The following is a 27,918-nucleotide window of genomic DNA, read 5'->3' as shown; positions in this document are numbered from 1 at the left end:
GGGGTGGAAGAGGAAAAGGAAGAAGAGGAGAAGTAGAGGGAACGCAGTAGGAGGAAGTGATAACAGAGAGTGGGAGAAGGAAGGAGAGATGGGTAAATACATCCTACTGTACAAGACTAACAGACTTGTGTTGCTATATTAATGTTACTTTGTGGTAACCATGTTCATTAAAATATTTGATGGCTACCGGTAGTTTATATAGAAAATTGATAGTTGCCGAGGCACAGATTCATTGAACGACTTTACTGCTCGTACTGTTTGTGCACGAGATAAGAAGAAATACCCCCCACACAAGATTATGACTAGCTGAAAGTGAAAGAAAGTAATTTGCAAAAAAGAACTCTATCCTTTTATGTTAAGCCAACACAATTGGTCCTACGTGAGCTACCTGAGGGCACAGAGGTGGGGCTGAAGGGGGCGTACATCTCAGCGGGGTGTTGCTGCTGCTGCTGCTGCTGTCGGTGGATCCTGCTGGGGTCTAGTGTGTTGGCAGGTGACGGGGGCATCTGGGAGGAGAGGTGCAGCGAAACAAACACACACACACACACACACAGGTGTGACCACAGTCAAAGTCACCCGAAAACGATCCAACCACAGTACTTTCAGTCACAACTTCGATTCGTATCCCTGTTTCTGTTGTCACTGCTACCGATACACCCACTCCCATCCACAATATTACATAATTATTACACATATTACAGACATAACAGTAATATGACCAAGTAAGGCTTTGTCAGTATTCCAATGTACAGTGTAAAATGTGTGTGTCCCCTACCCACCCCCCCCCCCCCCCCCACCTCCAATGTACAGCCCTCACCCACCCACCCAACCCCACCCCACCCACCCAACCTCCTCCAATGTAGTTTCTACGCCAAATGTATATACACTCTTTTTCTGGACACTTCTGTATCACAAACAGTACTGTAGTTTGCAAATCTGATATGTCATAACTGTATAGATGTAGCAGTACTGTCTATCTGTATGTCATGTATGTCATATATGTTATGATGAATTGAAAATGGGGGACCCTGATGTAAACAAGACGAAAGTCTTTCTCTGGTCTGCATCCCCTTAACAATTGTATGTATTGAGCTGTACTGTACTGTACCCATTCTGCAATCTGTTAATAAACTTTTCAATCAATCAATCAATCAATATCAAATGCAGTCGCCTATTTCCATTAAGACACGAGATATGACATGTTTGAATGTCTATACAGTCACGTTTAAAAGAGTGCTATGTATGTAGCTACCGTAGGTGTATAACAAGTTGCAGTCTTGAGGCAATTATATGAACCCAAGGATGTTATCATCACAGTACATACTTACACTTGTGTGTGTGTGTGTGTGTGTGTGTGTGTGTGTGTGTGTGTGTGTGTGTGTGTGTGTGTGTGTGTGTGTGTGTGTGTGTGTGTGTGTGTGCGTGCGTGCGTGTGTGTGCATGTGTTTGGTATCTGCAGCACTTACTGAGGGAGGGGTGGACATGTCACCGAACAGATCAAAGTGGTTGATATTCTGTGAACAGAACCGAGGGATGAAGGAGAGAGAGAGAGATAGAGAGAGAGAGAGAGAGAGAGAGAGAGAGAGAGAGATAGAGAGAGAGAGAGAGAGAGAGAGAGAGAGAGAGAGAGAGAGAGAGAGAGAAAAAGGTGATGTATTTCATGACAGGACTGCACCAGATTTGTTCACTCAGGACAGTTGAGATTCATGTCCAGATAAGGTGCAGTGTGTTGCGTGGGCCGGGTGGGTTCGTAGGTGGGTGAATCTAATATTATTAACAAAAGCCAATTGCACTGGTTGGACTGCGCAAGAAAAAGCGACCCCCCCCCCCCCTCCCGTTTTCATTATCAGAAAATGGATCTAAAATGAATCTCTCACGGCTCACAATAATTGGATGGGTAAAAGGCAATTCGGTCCAATGAAACAAGACCCTGATTAGATATTCTCTTGTCTGCCAATCAGGAGGAGGGTCCTTGAGAGGCATTATCATGCTGATTCCGCCCCGCGAACAGGCGTCTACATGGAGCGTTGTGTTTCCACTCCCATTGAGTTGGAGGGATATAGAGGAAGGGAAGAAGCTCCTGGAACCACTAGACCGAGACAATGAGGCCACCTTCCCCCGTGGGCAGACGTGACCCCTGCTTTCAGTGCCCTCTCCTCTCCTCTCCCGCTACTCTACGGAGAGGGAGGAAGGATGGATGCCAGGGCTCCTGAGAGACTATCGAAATGGGTAAGTTGCGTGAAATGTAGCGGTAGGTTACGGTCCCTGGGGGCCATGCACAAGCAGACAATGAATCATCGCACATAAAGCAGAGAAGACAAAAACAACAACAACAACAACACAGAGAACACACACAGAGAATCCGCATGCTCTAAATAAACATACACGCGTATGTACAAACCGACAAACACGAGAACATCAGAAACAAATTATGGAAATGAGGCGGAAAATACAGCAATCAGTTGTCGTTGCTGAGGAGGGAGGGAAGGGGGTAACATTGTTTATGTCCTCTTTTACAAAAAACCGAGGACATAATGTTTCTTACACTTTGCAGGGTAAATCTGTTAAACGGATACAGGAGGAACCTGAGTTGGGAACAGGTAAAGCGATGCATACAGGTTTTTAACACGAGAGTTCCTCCCCGCAGGCATTGACACACGTCAGGGGAGCTCGAGCCTCTCAACAAAAAAAAATGCTCCAACTGAATGAACAGACAAGCAGTAACACTTAGGAGATATGGAAGCGCGGCTACTTATTCTGGGATGGGCTGTTTGGGTGAGATAGTGGGGTCCAATACAGTCTATCTATTTGATATGCTGAGCAACAAAATGCAACAACAAACAGCCGGGAGAAAGGCTCTTTTCCAGGGCTGTTTTCAGAAGTTGTTTGGGGAATATTTCTCTGTTTGACAAATAAGGCTTGAATAAATGTTTTTGATTTATGATTTGGGGGAGATGGGACGTTGCTGCTTAATGGAGAAGAACTCATCAAATCTACCAGGATGGAGAGAGACATATTTTACGTTGCTGAAACGAAAACAAAAAAAATCCATTTGGTTCTCTGGTATCTGAAGAGAAATCAAATTTGCTGTACAAAATATATTGCTGCCCATTACGGTACAGTTTTTTACGAGTCTTCTGTGGCTTCTACTGAAGGTGGCTGTGACTACACTGCATGCAGGTCAACCAAACAGACACAGACTCCCCGGAAAAAACCTCTCGTTTTGGCCTCTGAGGAAGATGGATCCGCCAACCGCTTATTCTGTCCGTTACAACATTACGTACCACTTCAAATTGGACCAGCCAAAAAATGTATAAATAAAAAAAACACCACAATGAACTAGGGATGCTCGATATTGGCTTTTTTACAGATACCGATATACCGATATTGTCCAACTCTTAATTTACGATACCGATATCAACCGATATCACATTTTAATGCCGATATCGGCCGATAATATCGGTAGGCCGATTATATCGGACATAATTTCTATAGAAATGTAAAAAATAAATAAAAATATTTTGAAAACCCATACCGATATTTTCCGATATCACATTTTACTGCCGATATCGGCCGATAATATCGGTAGGCCGATAATATCGGACATCCCTACAATGAACTGATTTTGTGTCTTAGTCTATCTGGTCGTGTCACGTTCAAATTCTTCTCGGGATTTGAATTTGAACGAGATGGCCACCGGCTGCTAATGTTCTGTGAAATTGGTGACACGTCTGACTTTGGCCGACCAATCAATTAGTCTTATCTCTTTGAGCGGGACGGGCATGACTGATATAGCTTTGTTTCATCGGCATCAAAAGAAGCCCCTGCGAACAGTCTGCAGACCCAGACCCCTGGCCGTTCTCTATTCTCTGACTGAGGAATCTACTGAAGGGGCCCGTAGGGAATGACTACTGCACTTCTAAGAGCACCGACGATAGCCTGAATTATATGAATGGCAAATATCTACGCAAAGCCAATTTCATGAATAGGTTTCTCTCTGCTAACAGGAGATTACACGTTGTACACAGTAGCAGGACAATACATTGTAATTGGACATTGTGGACGTTGGGGAGACATTGGGGGGGGGGGGGCTATAGGCATTTCCTTCAAAGAGGGCCTCAGAGAGAGATTTGCCAGTAGGACAAATAAAAAATAAAACATAAAAATAAAAACAAAAACACCTACAGTCATGAAATGCCGCTTTGGGACGTCATAGATCCCTTCCTTCTGCTGAGTGGTTGGGACCTGGATTGGAGGTCGATTCAAATGGAGAGTCAGTGAGCAAACAAAACGTTTTTCCCTTTTTTATTTTATTATAGGCTGGGTATTTAAAAATAGGAGCTTACAGAGACTGAACCATTTCTACTGAGCTAGAAAAACTCCATCCTTTTTAATTTAGTCCATACAAATGTTTTTTTTTTTTAAGATTTGTTGTGGTCTTTTAGGCAGGCGATAGCGTTATGCTAATCCTACAGTTGTGCCCTGAAATCAATTCTGCTTAAATCAATATTGATTTTAAACAATGCTTGAAGATTGCGTGTGCTGGTTCTTTTGGCATAAAAAGAAAAACATTGTTATTCTCAAATGTACATCTCAACTAGTGGCTCACGGCTGTGCAACCTGACAACAAGATAGTGTCTCAGGTATCCTCTCCTTTGTATATTTCCCTCACATTTATCTATTAAGCATAGTCATCAATCTATCACATGCTCTCTTTCTCTCTCCCTCGCTCTCTCCCCTCTCTCTCTTTCGACTGGCTGACTTGGCTTTCGGTTACGTTTTCTTCAAGTCTATTGATCTTGTTTCATTCCGAGATCAAATGGCATGGCAAGTGATTAATCTCTCTCTGCATCTTTCATCTTCAGAGAAGCGAGGGATACAGAGAGGAGAGGAGGGTGTGAGAGAGAGAGAGAGAGAGAGAGAGAGAGAGAGAGAGAGAGAGAGAGAGAGAGAGAGAGAGAGAGAGAGAGAGGCGAGAGGCGAGAGGCGGGAGGTTGTATTAATCCACACGACAGGTCCCTTGTGTCCTGCGTTGGTGCCTTGAATGGGCTGAAGCAAAAGGTCAAAGCTGTTTATATCTAAAAGGAGCTCAACCATATAGGCTTTGTGTGAGTTATCCTGTCTGAACTGACCTTGACTCTGTAGCACCTACTGGTGACTTGATACGAGACCTGTCATCATTTACATAAGCCGCCTGCCTCGTTCCTGCAACATCTAACACCAACAGAGCTTTCTGTGATATATAACAGCAACATGTTTATTTTATTAATTTTTTTATTATTGGAATTTTTATGGCCTTTCCATCCAGGGTGCAATAGCAGAAATTGTAAAACCAGCAGAAATCTTACAAGGATGATTTACAATTGAGCATCAGATTTTTACTAATAATTATTTGTATTTTGATCTATAGCTTTGTAACTTTGTTCAGAAAAGCCCTATACAAATATATTATTAGATACAGTAGTGCCATATATATATATATATAAAAAAATATATATAGAGCCTTATACATATTTTGATTATATAGTTATTATTATCATTATTATTATTATTATTATTATTATTATTATTATTATTATTATTATTATTATTATATTATTATTATTATTATTATTATTATTATTATTATTATTATTATTATTATTATTATTATTATTATTATTATTATTATTATTATTATTATTATTATTATTATTATTATTATTATTATTATTATTATTATTATTATTATTATTATTATTATTATTACTGCTACTCCTGTGACCTAGGGTATGAAGAAGGGGAGGAAGTGGGCGGAGCTTGGCTTTGTACCTGATAAACGCTCTCCTCTGATTGGCCACGGAGGGGCTCGTGTCCGGCCTCAAACACAATGTACTACAGAACAGAAGTAGTAGGCAAGGCAAGGAGGGGTGAGAATAATGACGTAGAGAATGGGACAGGTATAAGAAATATGAAAGCGATATTTGGCATGGTAGACAGAGAGAGAGAGAGAGAGAGAGGGATAGAGATAGATAGAGAGAGAGCGAGAGAGAGAGAGAACGAGACACAGAGAGAGAACGAGACACAGAGAGAGAGAACGAGACAGAGAGAGAGAGAGAGAGAGAGAGAACGAGACAGAGAGAGAGAGAGAGGGATAGAATGGATATTTTAAAGGAGAAAACAGTGAGAGAGGAAGAAAGAAATAGAGATAGAGAATACAAAGAAGAAAAGGGGAGATGAGGGGCATCAAATTGATGAAGGTAAAGAGAATAGAGAGAAAGAGAGAGAGTGATGAGGTGGGAAGAGGAAAGAACACAGGTATAAAAAATCGGGCAGTACAGCTGAAGGTAGACAAAGAGGTCAGACTCCTGACTCATAGCCCTTCATATCATAGTACACAAAACTACAGGGTAATTACTGTGTAATAATGTAGAAATAGCTTAACTACTCGGCAATGACAAGAAATTATTTGCAATTGACCTCACTCAAAGCCCCGCCCTCTTTTCTCGATCATCCAATCCCAACCTCTTCACTTGGATAAAGTTTGTCCAAGGGAAGCAACAGCTGTGATTGGAGGATCAAGTAAATTGGGCGGGGTTTCAGATGTGTGGATGAGAGCTTTCTCAGGTACAGTAGGCTTACCCGAGAGAGGACTGATCCATAATTAGAAATAATTACTTTTCATTACCAGATATTGCCTGTTATTACACAGCAATTATGTAATTTCTGTACAATAATATGGGGTGCTACAGTTTTGAACCTTCAGATGTGCCAAAAATCTATCTATGATGGACACATGTATTTGAGTCTCAATTGGAAAAATCTGCCACCCCAAGTAAAATGGATTTGTTTGTCGTCAACATCAACATAATCAAAAAGTAAATTATATAATTTATATATAAAAAAATTCTAATAAAAAAAATAAAAATACACATAACTTACTGTACTTGCAAGAAAAGAGCAAAGAATAACGGAGGTGATTTTGGAAGTTTTTCGGGGTGTGTTACCACTGAACATACTGTAGTATTCAGAGTTAGAGAGTTAGAGTTGTCTGTATTCAGTGTGAGCAAACAAATAGCAAATCAGAGGTTCAGCCAAATGCAAAGGAGCGAGAGGGGGGGGGGGGGGGGGGGGATAACAACCAGTCAGGAGGGCATGTCTTTGAAATCAGAACATTGACACAGATCAACTTAAAAAATATGGTTTAACAACATTGCACTGGCAAAATGGGAGTCGAATGGTTGAACAAAACCGTCTACTGGGATGATCTACTGCATATTACTGAGAATGGTGAAATATCATGAATCATTAATTCAAGCAGATCGGTGACTGGAGAGAAGATATTTGCATTTAGGATTAATTGTTTCAGATTCCAGGCGTTGAGACTTATAATCACAAGTGAAAACAGCGCCAGTAAAATCGATATAAAGCATCAAGGTTGGCGCTGTGTTTAATTGGTATAAAGTTGTGGTCGGCTGTGTGTTTGTTTTGGCGACCTAGAAGCACTATTGAAAGGAGATGACAACGGTTGCTATTAGGGGTGTAAAGGTACACGTACTACACGTATCCGTACAGAACCGAACCGTTTCAGTGTGTACCGTACCAAATGGCTGTGTAGTGTACCGAATGTGTATGTTAACCACTAACGACCGCCCACCGGGGGCTGTTTTTTTCACAATCTAAAAAAAATTACAAGTCGATTATTCATTTCAATATAGAATATTCGTTGACAGCCCTACAAGTACAATTAGTTACTGCACACTACATCGCCCCTGAGTGGAACATGGAAAGCCAAACTTTACCGAACCTTGACTTCAAAACCGAGGTACGTACCGTACCGTGGTTTTTGTGTACCGTTACACCCCTAGTTGCTATGTATGCCACAGTTTGTTGCATTTATTATGAGTATTCCTCTACATGGGACCAGAATCGCAGCTGGAATGAATGAGAGTCAATGACACAGAAACTCTAACATCAAAATGTATATTAGCTAAGCTAGTAAACAAACTAGTCATTAAACTAGTTTGCTCCTATTCAATAAATTTCAGTGGTTCAAAAGCATCCCACAGCTACCGGTCACACTGGTCCCATGAATTTGTTGACATTCGAAAGCTTCCTGTACTATGATACTCTCTTGACATCTCCTTCCTCTTTAGTCCTAGATAGTGACGTACCTGATAGACTGGGTCATCCACTTCGTCTTCCAGAATGGTCTGAGTGGTGATGGGGAAGAAGGCATGTTTATACATTACACACACAGTACATCACAGGGAAACCAGAGCACAAGCACAAGAACAAAGCAGAGAGAGATATCCCATGTGGATATCTGACTGAATAACCAATTTACTGTCTAATTAGACAATAAAAAAGCAATGTGGAAAGAGAGCAAAAACAGCATTTCATGTCCTATATATTTTTTTTGATCTACTTTTTTCTCCCATTCTCAAGCCGGCTGCAATGTGGACAAAGCCTTGCATCACGTGTCCCCTCCGGTACTCGAGGAAGCAGCCGTCGCATCTTTTCACCTGCACAGCGCGATCTCTCAGCGGCGGGGGTCTGCGTGGGAGGGACACGCCGCCCTCGTCGCTTCCTGATTCTGCTGCGCAGGCGCACCAACTGACCTGTAGGAGTCGCTGTCCACAACGTCCGATCCCCACCCATCAGCTTTCCCACCCCCTAACACTGCCAATTGTGTTACAGTAGTATGAACGACCAGCCAAGCTGATAGCAATGCGGAGAGCTGGGCTCGAACCCAGCGTCTCCTGCATTGGTGGCGAGCGCCTTGCCCACTACACCACCTAGCCGCCCTCATGTCCTATATTAAAAGCATGCCCTGTTTTTTTAATCAGGAAACGACAAGTATTTTACTTGAATTAATTTCCGTCATTATCCATTGAAATATTTCATTCAGCTCTTGGGACTAACTGTTGTATAATGTAATATACAAGAATGTCATATAAAATATGTATTTTTACTTATGATACTTACAGTAAGTAGATTCAATATCAAATACATTACGTACAATTTCAAATTAATTTCAAATTTGCCTTTTACGGGAGTACTTTATCTGGGTATTTCTACTTTTACTTAAGTAAATGAACTGTGTACTTCTTCCACCACTGCACACATACACACACACACACACACACATGGACACCCTTTCCATTCATACCTCGAGTGAGCAAAACGTTTAGCAGGAGGGGTACATCTCTGGAAACTAAGGATACGTGGTATTGTTGAACAGTGTTGAACTTGAGTTTTACACTCTGAGTGCATAGTAGTATAGACATATTAGCATAGTAGGTAGTAGTATAGGGATAGCATAGTACATAACTAGTTAGCAGCAGTGGGCAGCCACAGTCCGGCATCCGGGGACCAACTCCAGCCGCAATGTATGTCTTTATGGTGCGGGAGGAAACCAGAGTACCAGGAGGAAACCCACACAAACTCCACGCGGAATGGCCTTCCACCCGGGTTCGAACCCAGACCTTCTTGCTGTGAGGCAACAGTGCTAACCACTGTGCCGTGTATGCGCATAAAAAACCTGCTATACTCTGCTAACAAAAAGTCTACAACAAAAAGTCTTTACATATTCTACAAAGAAACCAGTGAAGAAGAAGATGACACATGAGAAGAAGAAGAAGATGACGCATGAGAGCGACAACATTTTCAACGTCAGTGAGCAGCGCCTCGTCTACCGGCTACAGTTTTGCAGGGTGATCTCACCGCAGCGGGGGAGGGGAGGTTAAACTGTGTTGAACAGTGAAAGGAGAACAAGGAGGATGGAGGAAGAAGAAGAGATGAGGGAGGAGGACTGGGGTACATTCCTCCGTCCTTAACACATTGGGTGCCGTTCACATAGATCTACGTTTCTGTGGCCCGACCGTTGAGTTCCAGAAACGTAGATCTACGTTTCTGTTTCGTTATTTCTTTTATTCGCTATTGCCATTCATAATCCATCGAGGCACCTTGTGCATGCTGTCCTGAATGTGTCTGAGATCGCAAACGGCCAATACGCCGCCTAACGCCTTGCGGCCGCTATTGCACTCCATTTGAAACGATGTGGTTTGTTTTCTTGGGCGAGCTGTAGGGATGGGAATCGAAAACCGGTTGGGAACCGGTTCCTAATTGGCCGATGCCTGGAACCGTGTGGCTCCTGTGACTTTCGATTCCCTTATCGCTGCCAGGTTTTTCCTACAGTTGCGCAATAAAGTTAGCGTTAGCATGTAGCCATGGCAGACTCTATTTCATTCCTTAAGGGCTCGAAATTGCCTGGGTTTTGGTAATATGCTCCCGAAATGCTCCCGCTGTTTGGCTACTTCTATGTGCAGTGAAAACTACTTGAATGCTTTAGAACCTAGTCATTGATTTAGTTCAGGGTGAGCTAAAATTAGCCGCGGAGCTAACGCTAGCTAACGTGAGCTAACGCTATTTAATCAAGCTCACAAAGAGAGATAAACAGCTGACAGCGGATAGTACAGGTACAAATACAATAAAACAGCAGGTGGGGGCTGTTGTGTAAACCGTGTACTCTTTAGTTCACATATAATATGTGTGTGTGTGTGTGTGTGAGAGACAGAAGTCAGAGGAATAACGACCTGTTATTCAATAGATTAAATTAGTTTAAGAATAAAAAAATAAATACATTTTAAGAGAATCTCAAATACATTATTTTATTTAAGTGTAGGCTATAGTTAATGTTTTATTTTTTACAGTTTTTGTATTTTTCTGACATGGGGGCTCAACAATAAATGACAATCAGAAATGTCAAGTTGCATGTTGTTATTCTAACCAGCTTAGACCCCTACGCTCTGCATCTTCTGGCCGCCTCAGACCTACTCCTATCCAAGCTCCGGGAGGGTCATCAAAGAGAAGTCGCCTATTCTCAGTCCTTGCCCCACAATGGTGGAATGAACTACCCACCCCAGTTAGGACAGCCGAAACCCATCCAATCTTTCGCCGTCGACTAAAGACGCACTTCTTCAACCATTATCTGAATAAAAAAAAATATATCTAACCCTAACTAACCGTACTGTCATGCACTTGTCCTAATAAACTAACCTACACTGTAGCACTCAACACTTTGATGAACATAGTTGCTCAGCTGATAGAGTTGTGCCCTTCCTGATGGCTTGTCGTACAGAACTTGTAAGTCGCTTTGGATAAAAGCGTCAGCTAAATGACTAAATGTAAATGTAGTTCTGTTGCATTTCCAATTTATTTATTTAAATTATAAATTTATCAGGTATCGATAAGGGAATCGATAAAGAATCGAATCGATAAGCAGAATCGATAATGGCATCGTATCGATAAAATCCTATCAATTCCCATCCCTAGCGAGCTGTGGCGTGGGGGCAGGGTCTGAACACTCCGGCAAGACAAGCGGTCACCACAGTTCCCTCGATGAGGGTCCCCGCCCGCCAGATCATCTGCAATGCTGGATAACGTTGGACAAACGATTGTGATGAAAATTTGGAATGGCGATCAGATAATTGGATTATTGTTTTTGCAGTACATCAGATACAAGGTAAGGACTATATGTTACCAATCTTGCGTCGATCCGATGAGTTTTTCCGCCGCAATTGCAGCGTGTGTCTGTAATGTACTGTGTAGCGTATATCAAGCGAGAAATGGCACGATAAATAGTGAAATGCAGATAAGGGCTGTTTTGGCTGCGTTCCCTGGGATTACACAGAATCGCTCTGGAACTATGCTCGTATTCACCACGGTATAAAACGGAAATGTATTGATGAAATCTGTTTTTTGCATGTTGACCGGAAGAAACTAACTGACAATCGACAGCGTTATTAGATCCATAGCTATAATATTTAATATAGGTTTAGCACTGCAAAACACCGGCATTTATCTAATTGAACAGAGCGTTGGCACTAAAGGCCCACAGTGCCCCCTGCTGAATGGTTACAGTAACACCTCTGTGACCTGGAAACTGAATGTTTGCGTGTCCTCATGCCGAAGTGTTTTTTGAAGATCTCTGAATTAGGCTGGTAACCCTTCCACTACCACACCACAGAAGGTAGTGAAAGGGTTAACCATCTGTCGTGTGGTAGTGAAAGGGTTAACCTTCTGTATTGTCGCAGTGAAAGGGTTAACCATTTGGTAGTGTGGTAGTGAAAGGGTTAAACGTATAAAAGTCCTCCCACAAACAGCACCTCAAAATAGCACGTGAGTGAACTAGGGCTGGGGGGCGATATGACGATATTATATAAATATCGGGTACAGTTCATTAACGATACACTTTTTAAACGTATCGTGGATATCGTGATGTTTTGCCCTCGCGTTGGAGGCCGCCGCGGCTGAGATGAGACTTACAAGCGCAGTGCTAAATGCTTTCCTCTCCCTCTTGCAGAAAAAAAAGTCAGTCACACACACACTTGCCCAAATTACGTCATCTACACGCACATACACGCACGCAAGCGCACACACCTAGCCAGAGAGGCGGTGGTTCAGTGCTAGGGATGCCCCCCAAAACCCAGGAGTATTGATAAGCTCCGACGTTAACAGTACTGCTAAATTGGTCTATGAGCGGATTAGCTACGGAGCTAACATAGTGTACCATCCATCTGCGACGCAAGAGTGGACACGGAGTAATGTTAATGTTATGTCGAGTTCATACTACACTACACGTATGAACTCGACATAACGTTAGCGTTCCTCCGTTTCCATGAAGTGTTTAATTAGCAGCAATCTGTTCTGTTGTTGAACATTTAACGTTAAGTTAACTTAGGTATCCGACGCACTTCCGGCGAGGACAGGAAGCCGTCATGAAACCATTGTAGTCATATTGTAGTCATACATAGCACAAGTCCCCTCCGGTACTTGAGGTAACAGCAGTCGCATCTTTTCACCTGCGCAGCTCGATCTCTCAGTGGCGAGGAGTAACGCGTGGGAGGCTCACGCTGCCCCCGACACTTCCTGATTCTACTGCGCAGGCGCACCAACCAACCAAGGAGTCGCTGTCCACAACGCCCGATCCCCACCCATCAGTTTCCCACCCCCTAATACGGCCAATGTGTATTAGTATGAACGACCAGCTAAACTGAAAGCAATGTGGAGCGCTGGGCTCGAACTGACGAGCCCAGCGTCTCCGTCATTCGTGGCGAGCGCCTTGCCCAATACGCCACGTAGCCGCCCTGTAGTCTTTTAGTCTTATTAACTAAAAGATTTTAACAAAATAAAAAGCAGCAGCACTATTGGATAACTGAGTCATGTTTGCTATGTATTTCTTTCTTTAGGGGAGTAGGACATTTGTTTCAAAGTTTTAGCATGTTTTATGGATGGCTAGGTTAAACACAGGTTTTTGTTTTTAAGAGGGGGGGGTTTGATTTGATTGAAGTTTATTTCAAGTATGCAACACAACAAACAAACATCAAGTACAGATATAGCCTTAAGCCGATCAAATAATAAATGTATACATAAATAAATAGTTACAATATATAATCTAATAATCTAAATCTAATCTAATATATAATCTAAAAAAACTAAAGGCTAAAATGCTAAATATATAATCTAAGAATCCAAGAGTCTTTTGTCTTTAATGTTAGCTTGCAAACTCAAATACTGTCTTGGTAAGCCTCATAATGAATTGTTTGGGGTAAAAAAGAAAAACATTGTGATGTGTATCGTGTATCGCCGAAAGGTCAGAAAATATCGTGATATCATATTTAGGCCATATCGCCCGGCCCTAGAGTGAACGAGGACATTCCATTCCTTCTAAAACACGTTTCGTTTTCCTCCGCCTCTTCTCCTCGCATCTCTTCCTCGTTTCCCCCGTGACACATCACTGAGGAGTCTAGGATGAGCACAAATCTATGGACCTTTAGAACGGACCCCATGGCCCTCATTCATCAACGTGTTCTACGCACAGATTTGTGCTTACCCTGTGCGTACGATCATTTCTAAGCAAAGTGTGGGATTCATCAATTTCAACTTGAACTTGACTCCGTGCTTACGTCTACGCACAGGTCAGACCAGGCGTACCTGGCGCCCAGTGGTAGAATATATTATTACAACAAGGAAATGAGCTTCTGTGCATAATAACACTGGCATGTTCTGTACGAACCGTAGTTCATTATAGTTCATTGTAAAATAGCAACAGTAGTGTAATTATGGTCAAAACCCTATAAATAGTATTTGGAATAATAGATCTTTCTCTCAGAATGAATGCAGCATGGTTTATATAGCGTTATCGGAATATACGGGGTGTAGGCTACTGACTGACTGCGCTCCGCGTAGCTTGATTGATTGATTGATTGAAAAGTTTATTAACAGATTGCAGAATGGGTACAGTACAGTACAGCTCAATACATACAATTGTTAATTGGGGATGCAGACCAGAGAAAGACTTTCGTCTTGTTTACATCAGGGTCCCCCATTTTCAATTCATCATAAATCATAAAGCTCAACTCGTTATTATTTTGCGCAGACCGCAGAAACACGGGAACGTTTTGATTATATTTAAAAGGCTTTACGTTAAACGAAACAAGTGGAATTTCGAAGCTGTAAGCAGAATACAAGTCATATGAATATAGTGTTCTTCCCCCTTTTTACTGTATAAGAAAGAATAGAAAACGCATTGCAATGACACCAGATAGTGGACAGACTATGATGGAATTCAAGTTCATGTATTGAAAGGCAGGCTACATCATACATGCAGTGAGATTCATTGTTCTTGTATATGCTCTCGTATTATTGTTTATATAGGCTACTCAAAATAGATTGTAGTATGCCTCTAGAAATCATATGCAGCAGGTAGAAAATTGACGGGAGATCCATTGCGATTTGGAATAAAATTGAGGAGAACTTTAATCCCTGGGTATTAATCAAACAACACGGGAAAAGGCAGTCATATTCCAGCGCGGTCTTTATTAGCCGACAACAAAATAGATGCCTCTAAAAATCATATAGCCAATCGAACACAACTAATAAAGGCATTCATATTACAGCACGGTTATAATGACACACCACCAACGCCAAACAGTGGTCAACGAACGGTCTTTATTAGTATTTTGAGCTGTCCAGGCAGAATTGCAGCAATGGTCTTAGGGAGCCGTTGATATCTGACATCACCGTTTACAAGTCCGCCTTTTATTTATCCCATAATACGCGATAGTGTCTTCTTGGTTCGACAGCAGTGAACATTATCTCCGTGGAGTTTCTCAGAGTTCCGCTCGGGTCAGTCCATTATTTCACATCCCATGGGGGGTGTTTCCTCACTTTCATGACCATATATGGATAATCATGCACGAGCATTGACGGTAGAACAAAGTGGTATTCATCAACACGGAGGAGCATAGAGCCTGCGTACGCACGTGTGATGAATCCCGACTTCCCTGTGCGTACACTGGTTCTACATTCCGTGCTTACGTGTGGAAATAGAACATGTTCTACGCACACATTGATGAATGAGGGCCCTGGTCTCTTATCTTGAGAGACCTTTCAAAGGGAGACTAACCCTTTCTAACTAAACTAACTAAAATCCTGCTCACATCCTGAAATGCGTCACTTACTGCTTACTGCCTCCCCACCTTAGGAGACTAGAACGGGCACAGGCTCCATTCACCCAAATCAAATTCAATATTGGATCTTCTCTTCTTATAAGTCGAAATGTTCTGAACATTTTGACACAACATTTTTGTTTTTTTCTGACTTGTAGATCCAGCGAAAAGCAAGATTGTTTGAGACTTTTCCAGTGATCTCACAGTGTTTTTCCATCTCACTGGGGCACCTTTCACTGCCTTTTACCCTCCTCTATTAGAGTGTGTTAGAGTGTGTTACCCTCCTCTATTAGAGTGTGTTAGAGTGTGTTACCCTCCTCTATTAGAGTGTGTTAGAGTGTGTTACCCTCCTCTATTAGAGTGTGTTAGAGTGTGTTACCCTCCTCTATTAGAGTGTGTTAGAGTGTGTTACCCTCCTCTATTAGAATGTGTTAGAGTGTGTTACCCTCCTCTATTAGAGTGTGTTAGAGTGTGTTACCCTCCTCTATTAGAGTGTGTTAGAGTGTGTTACCCTCCTCTATTAGAGTGTGTTTGCCGTCTTACCTGGTAGACGGCTTGCTCACACTGTTTGTCCTTCTGGGCCTTCTTCTCCAGCTCCTCCCGCTGCTTGATGTCGTAGATGAGCGTGAAGAGGTCACGCAGGTCGATGATGAGGGGCTCCGCCTGTGAGGGAAGAGGGAGGTGGTGAAGGAGGAAGAGGAAGATGAGGAGGAGGAGGAGGAGGAAGCGGAATGATATTGAGGAGGAGGTAGAGGAGGAGGAAGAGGAATGATATTGAGGAGGAGGAATGATATTGAGGAGGAAGAGGAATGATATTGAGGAGGAGGAAGAGGAGGAGGGAGATGAATTATATCGAGGAGTAGATAGTGGAGGTGGAGGAAGATGAGGAGGAGGAAGAGGAATTATATTGAGGAGGAGGTAGAGGAGGAGGAAGATGAATGATATTGAGGAGGAGGAATGATATTAAGGAGGAGGAAGAGGAATGATATTGAGGAGGAGGTAGAGGAGGAGGGAGATGAATTATATCGAGGAGTAGATAGTGGAGGATGAGGAAGATGAGGAGGAGGAAGAGGAATGATATTGAGGAGGTAGAGGAGGAGGAGGGAGATGAGGAGGAAGAGGAATGATATTGAGGAGGAGGTAGAGGAGGAGGAAGATGAATGATATTGAGGAGGAGGTAGAGGAGGAGGAAGATGAATGATATTGATGAGGAGGTAGAGGAGGAGGAGGAAGTTGAGGAGGAGAAAGAGGAATGATATTGATGAGGAGGTAGAGGAGGAGGAGGAAGATGAGGAGGAGGAAGAGGAATGATATTGATGAGGAGGTAGAGGAGGAGGAGGGAGGTGAGGAGGAGGAAGAATAATGATATTGAGGAGGAGGAAGATTAATTATATTGAGGAGTAGGTAGTGGAGGAGGAGGAAGATGAATGATATTTAGGAAGATGAGGAAGAGGAGAAGGAAGATGAGGAGGAGGAAGAGAAGGGGAAGAGGAACAATAGCAACACGGATGAAGTGGTGGAGGAATGACATTGAGACAGAAGAGGAAGATAGGAAGAAGAGTAACATTGAGGATGAGGAAGATTAATGAGGAAGATGATGATGAAGAGGATGAAGAGAGGAAGAGAAGTAACATTGAGGAGGAGGTAGAGGAAAGGGAAAAGGAAGACCCAAGGTTTTAAGAGAGATGAGGATGGAGGAGTGGAGAAGGAAGACAAACAAAGACACAGGAGGGAAAGGAGAAGAGGGGGGAAAGGATGATAAGGATGAAGAGCAATATCATTAGGGAATATGGGTATGAAGAGGAAGAGAAAAAGAAGAAGATTAAGACAAGAAGAAAAACAGAGAAAGATGGAAAACAAGAGCAGAATGTGATGAGAGCAGGATGTGTATGAAGTCTGAAAACTGTTAATTTTTCAGGAACACTGTCTTTTCGTCTCAACCTGTTTTCTTATACAAACAAATTGTCAGATGCAGTCAGGTTCATTCTTATTTTACTAGGTCAGCCGATGATGGACAGATTATGTTACCACGTGCAAAATAAAATGCTTTAAAGAGGACGGTTGTTTATCGTGCCATCAATCATTGGAATAACTGCCCACTGAACATAAGTAAATTGAATAGCAAAGTGTCTTTCAAGTACCACCTAAGAATGCACTACTTAAATATGTGAGCAAATACTGTTCACGTTTGGTGTATATTCTGATGTTTATAAAGATGAGACTCAAATGTGTGACATCATCAAGTCTGGAGCTGGTCCATAGACAATGACTGGGTGACTGATTTTGTGGACCCACAGTGTGTTTGTTTGAGGTTTTATACCCAAATGAGCTTTATTCGTTTTTTCAGTTCTGAAACAGAAAATGTCCAATCCAATCCACTTTATTTATAAAGCGCATTTAAAAACCAACAAGGTTGACCAAAGTGCTGTACAAGTCCACAACATAAGATAAAACATAAAAACATAAACATTTAAAAGCACACAATAAAAACAAGTACAATATGTCACATAAAAAGGCAGGTCTCTCAAAAACTGTTTAAAACACCGAAAGCCAGAGCAAATAGATGTGTCTTGAGGCGTGATTTGAACACCTGCAGAGTGGGGGCCTGTCTAACATGCAGAGTGGGGGCCTGCCTAACATGCAGAGTGGGGGCCTGCCTAACATGCAGAGTGAAGGCCTGTCTAACATGCAGAGTGGGGGCCTGTCTAACCTGCAGAGTGGGGGCCTGTCTAACATGCAGAGTGGGGGCCTGTCTAACATGCAGAGTGGGGGCCTGTCTAACCTGCAGAGTGGGGGCCTGTCTAACATGCAGAGTGGGGGCCTGTCTAACATGCAGAGTGGGGGCCTGCCTAACCTGCAGAGTGGGGGCCTGTCTAACATGCAGAGTGGGGGCCTGTCTAACATGCAGAGTGGGGGCCTGTCTAACATGCAGAGTGGGGGCCTGTCTAACCTGCAGAGTGGGGGCCTGTCTAACATGCAGAGTGGGGGCCTGTCTAACCTGCAGAGTGGGGGCCTGTCTAACATGCAGAGTGGGGGCCTGTCTAACATGCAGAGTGGGGGCCTGTCTAACATGCAGAGTGGGGGCCTGTCTAACATGCAGAGTGGGGGCCTGCCTAACATGCAGAGTGGGGGCCTGCCTAACATGCAGAGTGGGGGCCTGTCTAACATGCAGAGTGGGGGCCTGTCTAACATGCAGAGTGGGGGCCTGTCTAACATGCAGAGTGGGGGCCTGTCTAACATGCAGAGTGGGGGCCTGTCTAACATGCAGAGTGGGGGCCTGTCTAACATGCAGAGTGGGGGCCTGTCTAACATGCAGAGTGGGGGCCTGTCTAACATGCAGTGGCACCTCATTCCAGAGCTTTGGGGCTGCCACAGCGAAAGCACGGTTACCCCTAAGCTTCAGCTTACTTGGGAACAGCCAAGAGGAGCTGGTCAGAGGACCTGAGGGACCTTAGAGGAACATAAGGTTCCAGCAGGTCCGAGAGGTACCCCGGTGCCAAGCCGTTCAAACATTTAAAAGCAAACAGTAAAACCTTAAAATCAATTCTAAAACACACAGGAAGCCAGTGGAGGGCAGCCAGCACAGGGGAAATGTGCTCCCGCTTTCGTGTTCCCATTAGCAGACGGGCAGCGGCGTTCTGAACTAGCTGCAAATGAGAGAGGGAGGCCTGACTGACGCCAACGTACAGGGCATTACAGTAATCAAGACGAGAGGTCATAAAAGCGTGGATTACAGTTTTGAAAACAGAACGGGATAAAAAGGTCTGACCTTGGACAGCCTCCTAAGTTGGAAAAAACTCTTTCCCACCACAGCAGTGATCTGCTTGTCCAACTTTAGGTCACAATCAAACTTCACCCCTAGGTTGACAGTTGGCTTCACAAAAAGCCCAAGGGGGCCCAAGTCACCAAGAGGAGACACATGCCCATTGCTGGGACCAAACACCATGACCTCTGTTTTACTGTCATTGAGACATAGACAATTTAATGCCAGCCATGCCTTAACATCATCAAGGCATGCTAACAATGGTTTCACCGGGTTGCTATTGTTTCTTTTTAATGGCATGTAGATCTGACTGTCATCTGCGTAGCAGTGAAAGGAGACGCCATGCTTTCGGAGTATAGGCCCTAAGGGAAGCAGATATAACACAAATAAAATTGGCCCGAGAATTGAGCCCTGGGGAACCCCACAGGGGAGAGGTGCTGTGGAGGATACAGCGTTGCCCAGGCTAACACAAAAGCTTCTCTCAGACAAGTATGATCTAAAAAAAACTCCAGGGCTGAGCCTTTAATGCCAACCCAGTGCTCCAAACGGGAGAGCAGAATATTGTGATCCACTGTGTCGAAGGCAGCAGTGAGATCCAAAAGTACGAGGATAAGGGAGTCACCAGAATCAGTGGCCAGAAGGATCATTAAAAACTCTTAAAAGTGCAGTCTCTGTACTGTGCAGTGCTCTAAAACCAGATTGGAAAACCTCCAGAATGCCATGTGTGTCAAGGAAAGACATTAATTGGAGAAGCACAATTTATTTAGGATAAAAACGGGAGCTTGGAGATAGGCCTGCAATTAGAGAGGACAGAGGCGTAAAATGTGTCCTTATGCACAGAACATCTCCCTGGGTAAGTTAAGTTAAGTTAAGTTGAACCATTATTAATTCCTTTGGAGAAATTTGTCATCTGCATTTGACCCATCCTAACTATTTAGGAGCAGTGAGCAGCCACACACAGTGCGGTGCCCGGGGACGAACTCCAGTTGTAATGCCAGTACCTTGGTCAAGGGCACTGGTAGGAAACATGTGGTTTGGTGTGGGAGGAAACCCGGAAACCCACGCAGATACAGGGAGAACAAACTCCACACAGAAAGACCCAGGATTTTCTTGATGTGAGGCAACAATGATAACCAATTCGCCACCTAACCACTGTGCCACTTGATGACATCATTGTTTCAGCACTCACATTTTTGGATTTGGGAGATAGTTGTTTGTTTTCACTAATATTTTGGACTGTCTTATACCATAATTCAGCATGAATTCTGAAATTGGGTGTAGTTCCCCTTTAAGGTAGTATAGAACAGATTAACACTGGGGCTAGAGATTTAGGTCAGCTGATATGGGGCATAAGGCTATTGTGTGAGACAGAAACATTCTTATTTACTTCAGGTCAAAGCAATACAAAACATTTAATAAATAAAAAAGCTTTTAATTCAGTTTTTATTTAATTTCCTCAAAATAAGAAATGAGGCATATTAGCAAGAGAAATGTCTATTTTTCATACAGTCTTCAAAATCAAAAGTGTGATTGAAGGCAAAACTCTCTTTATCAGTTTAGTCCAAATGAACACCATCTACTTACCGATTGTCCAGTCTTGATGGCCACAAACCTATGGTGTCCCTCCTTCCCACACACATAGCCAAAGGCCCGGTGGTCCCGAGTGTCCTTGGCAATGTAGCTGATCTCATGGACAGAGTGGTGGTGCAGGAGTACCTACGCAGCAAGGAGTTGATTGATTGATTGATTTACCCCCAATAATTCACATAATGCAGAAGGTGCAGCAGAGAAATGGTCACAGATTCGTATTACACAATTCTAGTATTACCCAATACATCAAGTAATCTGGTGAGCAGAAAAAAGTAGATATTGCACACGTCACCAGGGTGTGGCACCAGGAATAATGTGAACCACCAAATAAGTGAATCAACTGGAATACACAGATTCCCTCTCCATCCCTTACGTGCTGAGCCTACTTCCTGTAGCAGAGTATAACCCTGCCTGACACACTGTAAGCATTCCTGTAGCAAAATAACCCTGCCCGACACACAGTAAGACTTCCTGTACCAGAGAGAGAGAGAGAGAGAGAGAGAGAGAGAGAGAGAGAGAGAGAGAGAGAGAGAGAGAGAGAGAGAGAGAGAGAGAGAGAGAGAGAGAGAGAGAGAGAGAGAGAGAGAGAGAGAGAGAGAGCTTTCTGTGGCTTTCTTTTGCTTGCTGCGAAATCTGGACCAAGGCAAGCAAAAGAAAGCCCCCGAAAGCTCTCTATCTCTAATTATCTATCTCTATCTATCTATCTAAATCATATGAGCTAACTACAAAATATTGTACTACAACATATATACTGTGCAACTTGGATATTTTGAACACCAGGTCACGCCATTGTAAATGGTAAATGGTAAATGGCTGCATTTATAGAGCACATTTATCCAAAGCGCTTTACAATTTGTTCCTCACATTTTACCCATTCACTCACACATTCACACACCGATGGTGGAGGCGACCATGCAAGGTGCCAACCTGCTCATCAGGAGCAATTAGGGGTTAAGTGTCTTGCTCAAGGACACTTCGACAGGCTGCCCGGGAGGAGCGGGAATCGAACAGTGAACCTCCGGATTACCAGACGACTGCTCTACCTCGCAAGCCACTGTCACCCCATTGTCAAGGAAGTGGTGTCATGTGTGGGGAGCAGGAAAAAACATGGCGTCTTGCTTGTAAACGTTCTCTTTTTCTGGTTCACTAAAATATGCTTCTGACAACATTTTAGGCGAGAAATAGGACATGCAATTGCCTAGTTTGACAGTTTGATATGAATTTAGTGAGCCAGGCATGCCGCAGCTCCGCTGCGTGGGGAGGAATTACGTCGGTCTCTAGTGATTGGTTGGGGGGAAATTTAATCCCCCTCCCCCCACGGAAATTGGCGAATGGAGGCGACGTCAGGCCGAAGATGGAAATGGAGCGTAACGAGTTGACAACTCCGTCTGATATCAGGCTATTTCGCTGCTGTCTGTCAGATGAAGTGGCAGGAAGGAGTCAGTCTTTGTTTCGCTTCTGACAGGGACATGACTCAACCAGAATAAAAGCCACGTTTACCACTTCCCTCCTCTCCTTATTTCCAGTCTCCCCATGTCTCAGCGAAGTACGAGATGCTATGCATTTGCTGCTTGAGTAAAGCCAGATCAGTGTAGCGAGCCACAGACCCCGTAGCGTAGACAGTCCAGCTTTTTATGACCTGAGGGGAATGTTGTTGTTATGTGTTGTGCATATGTAAAAAAGATGCATCGCCAACAGAGCGTGGTGCACCCAAGAGGCAAGTCTGAACGCAAGGTCAACAGTACAACATACACACACACACACACACACACACACACACACACACACACACTCACTCACTCACTCACTCACTCACTCATACATGGGTACACACACTAATTTCCTTATATTAATTGCCCATGAGGAGAGATTGGACCAAAGGAGAGGTTAATTGATGCAGGTGTGGCTGATATCACTAATTAACCTCTCCCTTTGTATTCCACAGTGAGTCTGGGACAAGGAAGGCTCACACACGCACGCACACACACACACACACACACACACACACACACACACACACACACACACACACACACACACACACACACACACACACACACACACACACACACACACACACACACACACACACACACACACACACACACACACACACACACACACACACACACACACACACACACACACACACACACACACACCATTCAGAAACACCCACCTGCTGCTCCTCTGATAGTGAAGAGAAGCATTATCAGTGGGGTGGAGCAACCAGGACATTAGCCGATATTATCCTTATCGAGTCAGCTGCAACACTACAAACGCTTCAGATTAATGTGAAATATAAAACGAATAGCACTTTCGTACTCTATTAGAACATGACGGAGAATCCTGTCTGCTTTACATACAGCATTTCTATCTACATACAGTACTCGCCTCCATCATCTGCCATTTTAACCACAATAACTCTAGAGGGATATTAAACGTGTTATTTACTGGAAGTAATCAGTAAACGAGATGAGGATCACCAGGGGGGACGCTCTCCAAAACAAACAAGCTTGTCAAAGGCAGCGGGTCATTAAGGAGGGGAGGGGCTACAGGGAGGATGCAGAGTCATTACTGCTAACTGAAACTATTCATATTGCAAATAGATATTCTCAATGATGGGTATTTTCTTTTTTTTTGGTGGGGGGCCAGGGGGTGCTGGTTCATGATGGGGTGGGGGGTCGGCAGCCACGGGACTAACAGCAGTGCGTAATTATCAGTTTAGCGCTAACGACAGCCGAGGTGGATCCGCGGTGTAATTAGCATTAGCAACGATGATCATTAAAAGGGTGGAACTGAGCGCTAATTATCGGGTTAGAACGCGGCGAGCGGGAGAGGGCCTATCTGAGCCAACACCACGAGGAGCCCCTCGATCAACCAACGGGCCCCTGGGTCCTCCAGGGGCAGGAAGCCAGAACTGAGGTGGAAACAGCTCGTCTCTTAACATCGTCATCACGTGAGTCAGACCACCGCCACTAGCAGGAAGCTGTCGGGTCCAGATCTTCTTAAGTAGGGCCCTGCAGCAACAGCCTGACCTGCCTTGGTTATATATGAAGCTTTTAGGTCAAGGCATTTTAGTATTAAACACAGGACCAGCATTTTGAATGTTGCTGGAATCACCCTTATATGGACCAAGGTGCTAACTATCAGATAAAGAGGGGTGTGGTCTCTTTTCAAGCTCAGTGGAAGATCTGACAGTAAAGAAGGCGAAGCAGCGCCTCTACCACCTGAGACAGTTAAGGACGTTCAGACTCAGAGTATCGGGGAAGATACTCCAGTCCTTCTACTCCGGAGCTGTAGAGAGCATCTTTTTTTTTTTATATCTACTTTTTCTCCTCCTTTTTTCTGTGATTTTTCTCCCCATCCCAATTAACCACCTCGTGCCAATTCTCCCCTCCCCTGTCCTGATCGTTGCTCGCATATGCCCCCCACTGGCCGGTTGTAGGGAGGATAGAAGCCCCTCCGATACATGTGGAGGCAGCCTGTCACATGTTTTCACCTGCCAGCGCAGACTCTCATTTGGAGAGGAGTAACGTGTACTGCCCCCGCCATTTTCCTGACTTTGCTGTGCAGGGGCCCCAACCGACCTGTAGGAGTCGCTGTTCACAACGACCAGACTACCACCCTTCGACTTCCCACCCGCTAACTCTGCCAATTGAGTTAGTATGACGGCCGACCCGGTGTCTCTTGCGTTGGTAACGAGCGCAATGTCTGCTGCGCCACCCAGCCGCCTCTGTAGAGAGCATCTTGACTGGAAACATCACTGCCTGGTATGGAAACAGCACGGCACAGGACAAGAAGGCCCTACAGAGAGTGGTGCGCTCAGCTGAGCGTACTACGGGTATTGCACTACCACCCCTGCAGGTTCTATACAACAAGAGGTGCAAATCCAGAGCCTGCAGGATAATGAAAGACCCTCACCACCCCAATAACAGCCTGTTCAAGCTGCTGCGGTCAGGCAAACGCCTGCGCACACCAGCAACTAGGACAGAGAGACTTCGGCTCAGCTTCTTCCCCCAGGCCATCAGAGTCTTGAACACTGAACTCTCCACACACAAGCACACAGGAGCACACACACGACACACATACTGTATACGCTCACACACTAACAGTCACTTTAGCATGAACACACACACACTCATGCTACACACGCTCACACTCAATGGCCACTTTACACAATGGAAAGGTCACCATTCTTTTATTTTTTATTTTAAGAACGGGAGTGGTTCTTGTATAGTAAATAGATGGATATAGCAAGATAGCATAAGGATATGTAGTATAACTGTAGATTGTATAGTATAGTATTGTATAGTAGTGTACATAAGACCCAGTGCCTCATCCGTAGCTAACATTGTATTGCACTATCGCAGGACCTTAGCATGTATTTTACCATGCTTTTTGTAAACTTTATGTACATTATACCTGTTATGTCTTATTCTTATTACTTGTATTATTGCACAAATGTCTTATTCTTATTACTTGTATTATTGCACAATCGCCGCAGGCATGACCACCCGCATTTCACTGTATGCTTGTATGCCGTGACAAATAAAACTCTTGACTTGACTTGACAGAACATTGAAATGAAGATCTGACAGAACATTGAAATGAAGATCTGACAGAACATTGAAATGAAAAACAACGGTCCACATCTTCACCTCTGTGCTGGTATGTCAACTGTGCAACACAGCAGCCGTGCAAACAACAAGATGGCGGACTCTGCCAGTCCTGGTGAAGTGAAGTGAAATTAATTGTACGAATGTCTGCCCTCTGGACGTCCTATAGGATTGCAGCAGCAGCTGGCATGGGCCTCACAGCGCAGCTCCGCCTTGAGCATCATCACCGACGCCAATACTCACCCCTGATCTCTCATCATAAATCTTGATCCCGCCAAAGGAGACCGTCAAGAAGACTCTCTGTTTGTGCTCCCCCTTGGAACGTGCAGTGGAAGCCATTCCCTGCAGGAGACATGGAGAGATGAAGGGATATGAGCGCAGCATGAAAGACAAGAGTCTCTTCTTTCTCCTGCGACACAGGTGAGCACGACAGCAGGAGGTGGGGTAGAGGTAAACCGTGGGAGGGGGGGGTGAGGGTGACAGCTGTTACATAAGGTGCAACAGGACAGAATGTTCTTTCATCTGCCTGTTTTTGAAGCTTGGCTCTCAGAGGAATTTGTGCAGCGTCTTTTATTGATGCCACTTTCTTTCCCTTCCTTCCAAGCACCCTTTTCCCTTTCTTTTCTTTTGTCTCTAAGCAGGTCTGCTGGCTCTTCAATGTGACACATAAGCAAGGCACCACTGTAACTATTAACAGTACCAGAGATTCGCTGACTGAATGGATTGTGCTAATGACCGACCGTCCGACCGGCTCGCTGAGGCAACTTCCGTCACATCCTGCTGACTGAACACCAACTATCCTTTGAAGTCATTTTCTCCCCCCACGGATCTCAGCTATTTTTTTTTATAGATATTCTCCCGCTCAAAAACTATTTCCTTTTGTGTTCTTTCCTCTGACTTGTGCTTAGACGTTACACCGTGTGCCTGACATGTCTATTATGTTTGTGTGGAGAGAAAAAAGAAGGGGGAGGAGGGAGGGGAGAGAAGGGAAGATAAGAGAGAAAGGAGGAGAGGTGAGGAGAAGGGAGGAGAGGAGAGGAGAGGAGAGGAGAGGAGAGGAGAGGAGAGGAGAGGAGAGGAGAGGAGAGGAGAGGAGAGGAGAGGAAATAGGCTGTATGGTGAAGGCTGAGAAGTGGCTAGAAAACGATTCTTGTTCCCACCTCGGCTGACTACACAATTTTCAGTCTGGGTGAAAGATATATTGGTGTAGATTTAGGAACAAAAAGTTCTCCATTGACTAGCCCGTTTTGCGCAATCATAATTTTAAAGTCGGGACTAGATCTTTCTTCGCGAACGGATACTCGGTCACAACAGAGTTTTATTTGACGTAATTGGTGCGAGTTCGGTCACGTATCTTGCGCTCTCTTTGTTGCGAGGATACGGCCATCCGGTGTCAACAAATGACATCCACAGAGTAACGTTACGGACGAAAATGGACAAAAAACACCTTAAAGTTCGCAAAAAGGTTTCTAAACAATGTTATATGCATCTCACATTTCATTTACATTTACATTACATCTCATGTCCGTTCAGAAAAAATGTGTACAAGATTTTATACAGACATGGTGGGATAGATATAGAAACTGTGTCGAACGGTGGCTTAACCTACCAGGCCAGAATCATACCATTACGGAGACATACAAACATTGTTTAGAGATCGATTTGTGTCATAAATGTCATGATATATATCTGTATGTCGTGTATGTCATAAATGTCATGATGAATTGAAAATGGGGGACCCTGATGTAAACAAGACGAAAGTCTTTCTCTGGTCTGCATCCCCTTAACAATTGTGTGTATTGAGCCGTACTGTATTGTACCCATTCTGCAATCTGCTAATAAAGTTTTCAATCAATCAAGATGTGGATACACTATTTGATGCTCTGCTGAGAGACAGTTTAGCTGTGTTTTTGTTTACATAACTAGCATTCTAGTTTTCTTCAGATAAGATAAGATATTCCTTTATAGATCCCCTTGGGGAAATTCAGGCATCATAGCAGCATGGGGGAGGGGAGGTACAGGTAGTAAAAACAAGCAGTGTAAACAATATAACAAGTCAATATAATTAAGTAACTGAAATATACAGTATTCACATAAGGTGCAGTATGCATAAGGTAGTGTTATTGTCCTTTTTAGGTTCCTAGTAGTTGTAGTTGGATGTCCTCCCCACCGTATGTATATATTTTCTCCCCACCGTATGTATATTCTTTCTCCCACCTACCCACCCCCTCCTAATGTACAGTCTCCTCCCCATCATATGTATATATTCTCTGTTAGGATTTATGGGTAATAGTACTGTATATTTGCATATCGTATATGTCACAAATGTAACAGTACTATATACCTGTATGTCATGTATGTCCCTATGCCATAAATGTCATGATGTCATGTATGTTGTGTATGTCATAAATGTCACTATGAATTGAAAATGGGGGACCCTGATGTAAACAAG

The 27,918-nt window shown here is 43.7% G+C and overlaps 1 protein-coding gene across 1 annotated transcript in view; it reads right to left on the bottom strand.

Moving 5' to 3' along the window:
- The window catches only part of LOC311239407 (disabled homolog 1-like), a gene marked incomplete at both ends in the record, with an annotated part of 78,336 nt that overhangs the window by 2,902 nt on the left and 47,516 nt on the right, over positions 1–27,918 (bottom strand). Inside the window, 8 exons of the mRNA XM_084327711.1 lie at positions 389–506; positions 1,467–1,514; positions 4,186–4,245; positions 5,812–5,874; positions 8,154–8,192; positions 16,038–16,157; positions 20,842–20,973; positions 25,710–25,808. Coding sequence (XP_084183837.1) covers positions 389–506; positions 1,467–1,514; positions 4,186–4,245; positions 5,812–5,874; positions 8,154–8,192; positions 16,038–16,157; positions 20,842–20,973; positions 25,710–25,808 — 679 coding nt within the window. The remainder of the gene's footprint in view (positions 1–388; positions 507–1,466; positions 1,515–4,185; positions 4,246–5,811; positions 5,875–8,153; positions 8,193–16,037; positions 16,158–20,841; positions 20,974–25,709; positions 25,809–27,918) is intronic.

The sequence above is a fragment of the Notolepis coatsorum genome (assembly GCF_963971535.1).
Source record: "Notolepis coatsorum genome assembly, chromosome: 13".
NCBI classification, from domain to species: Eukaryota; Metazoa; Chordata; class Actinopteri; order Aulopiformes; family Paralepididae; genus Notolepis; species Notolepis coatsorum.
Note: the sequence above shows the minus strand (reverse complement) of the source record. Positions and strands in the feature narration are given on the sequence as shown.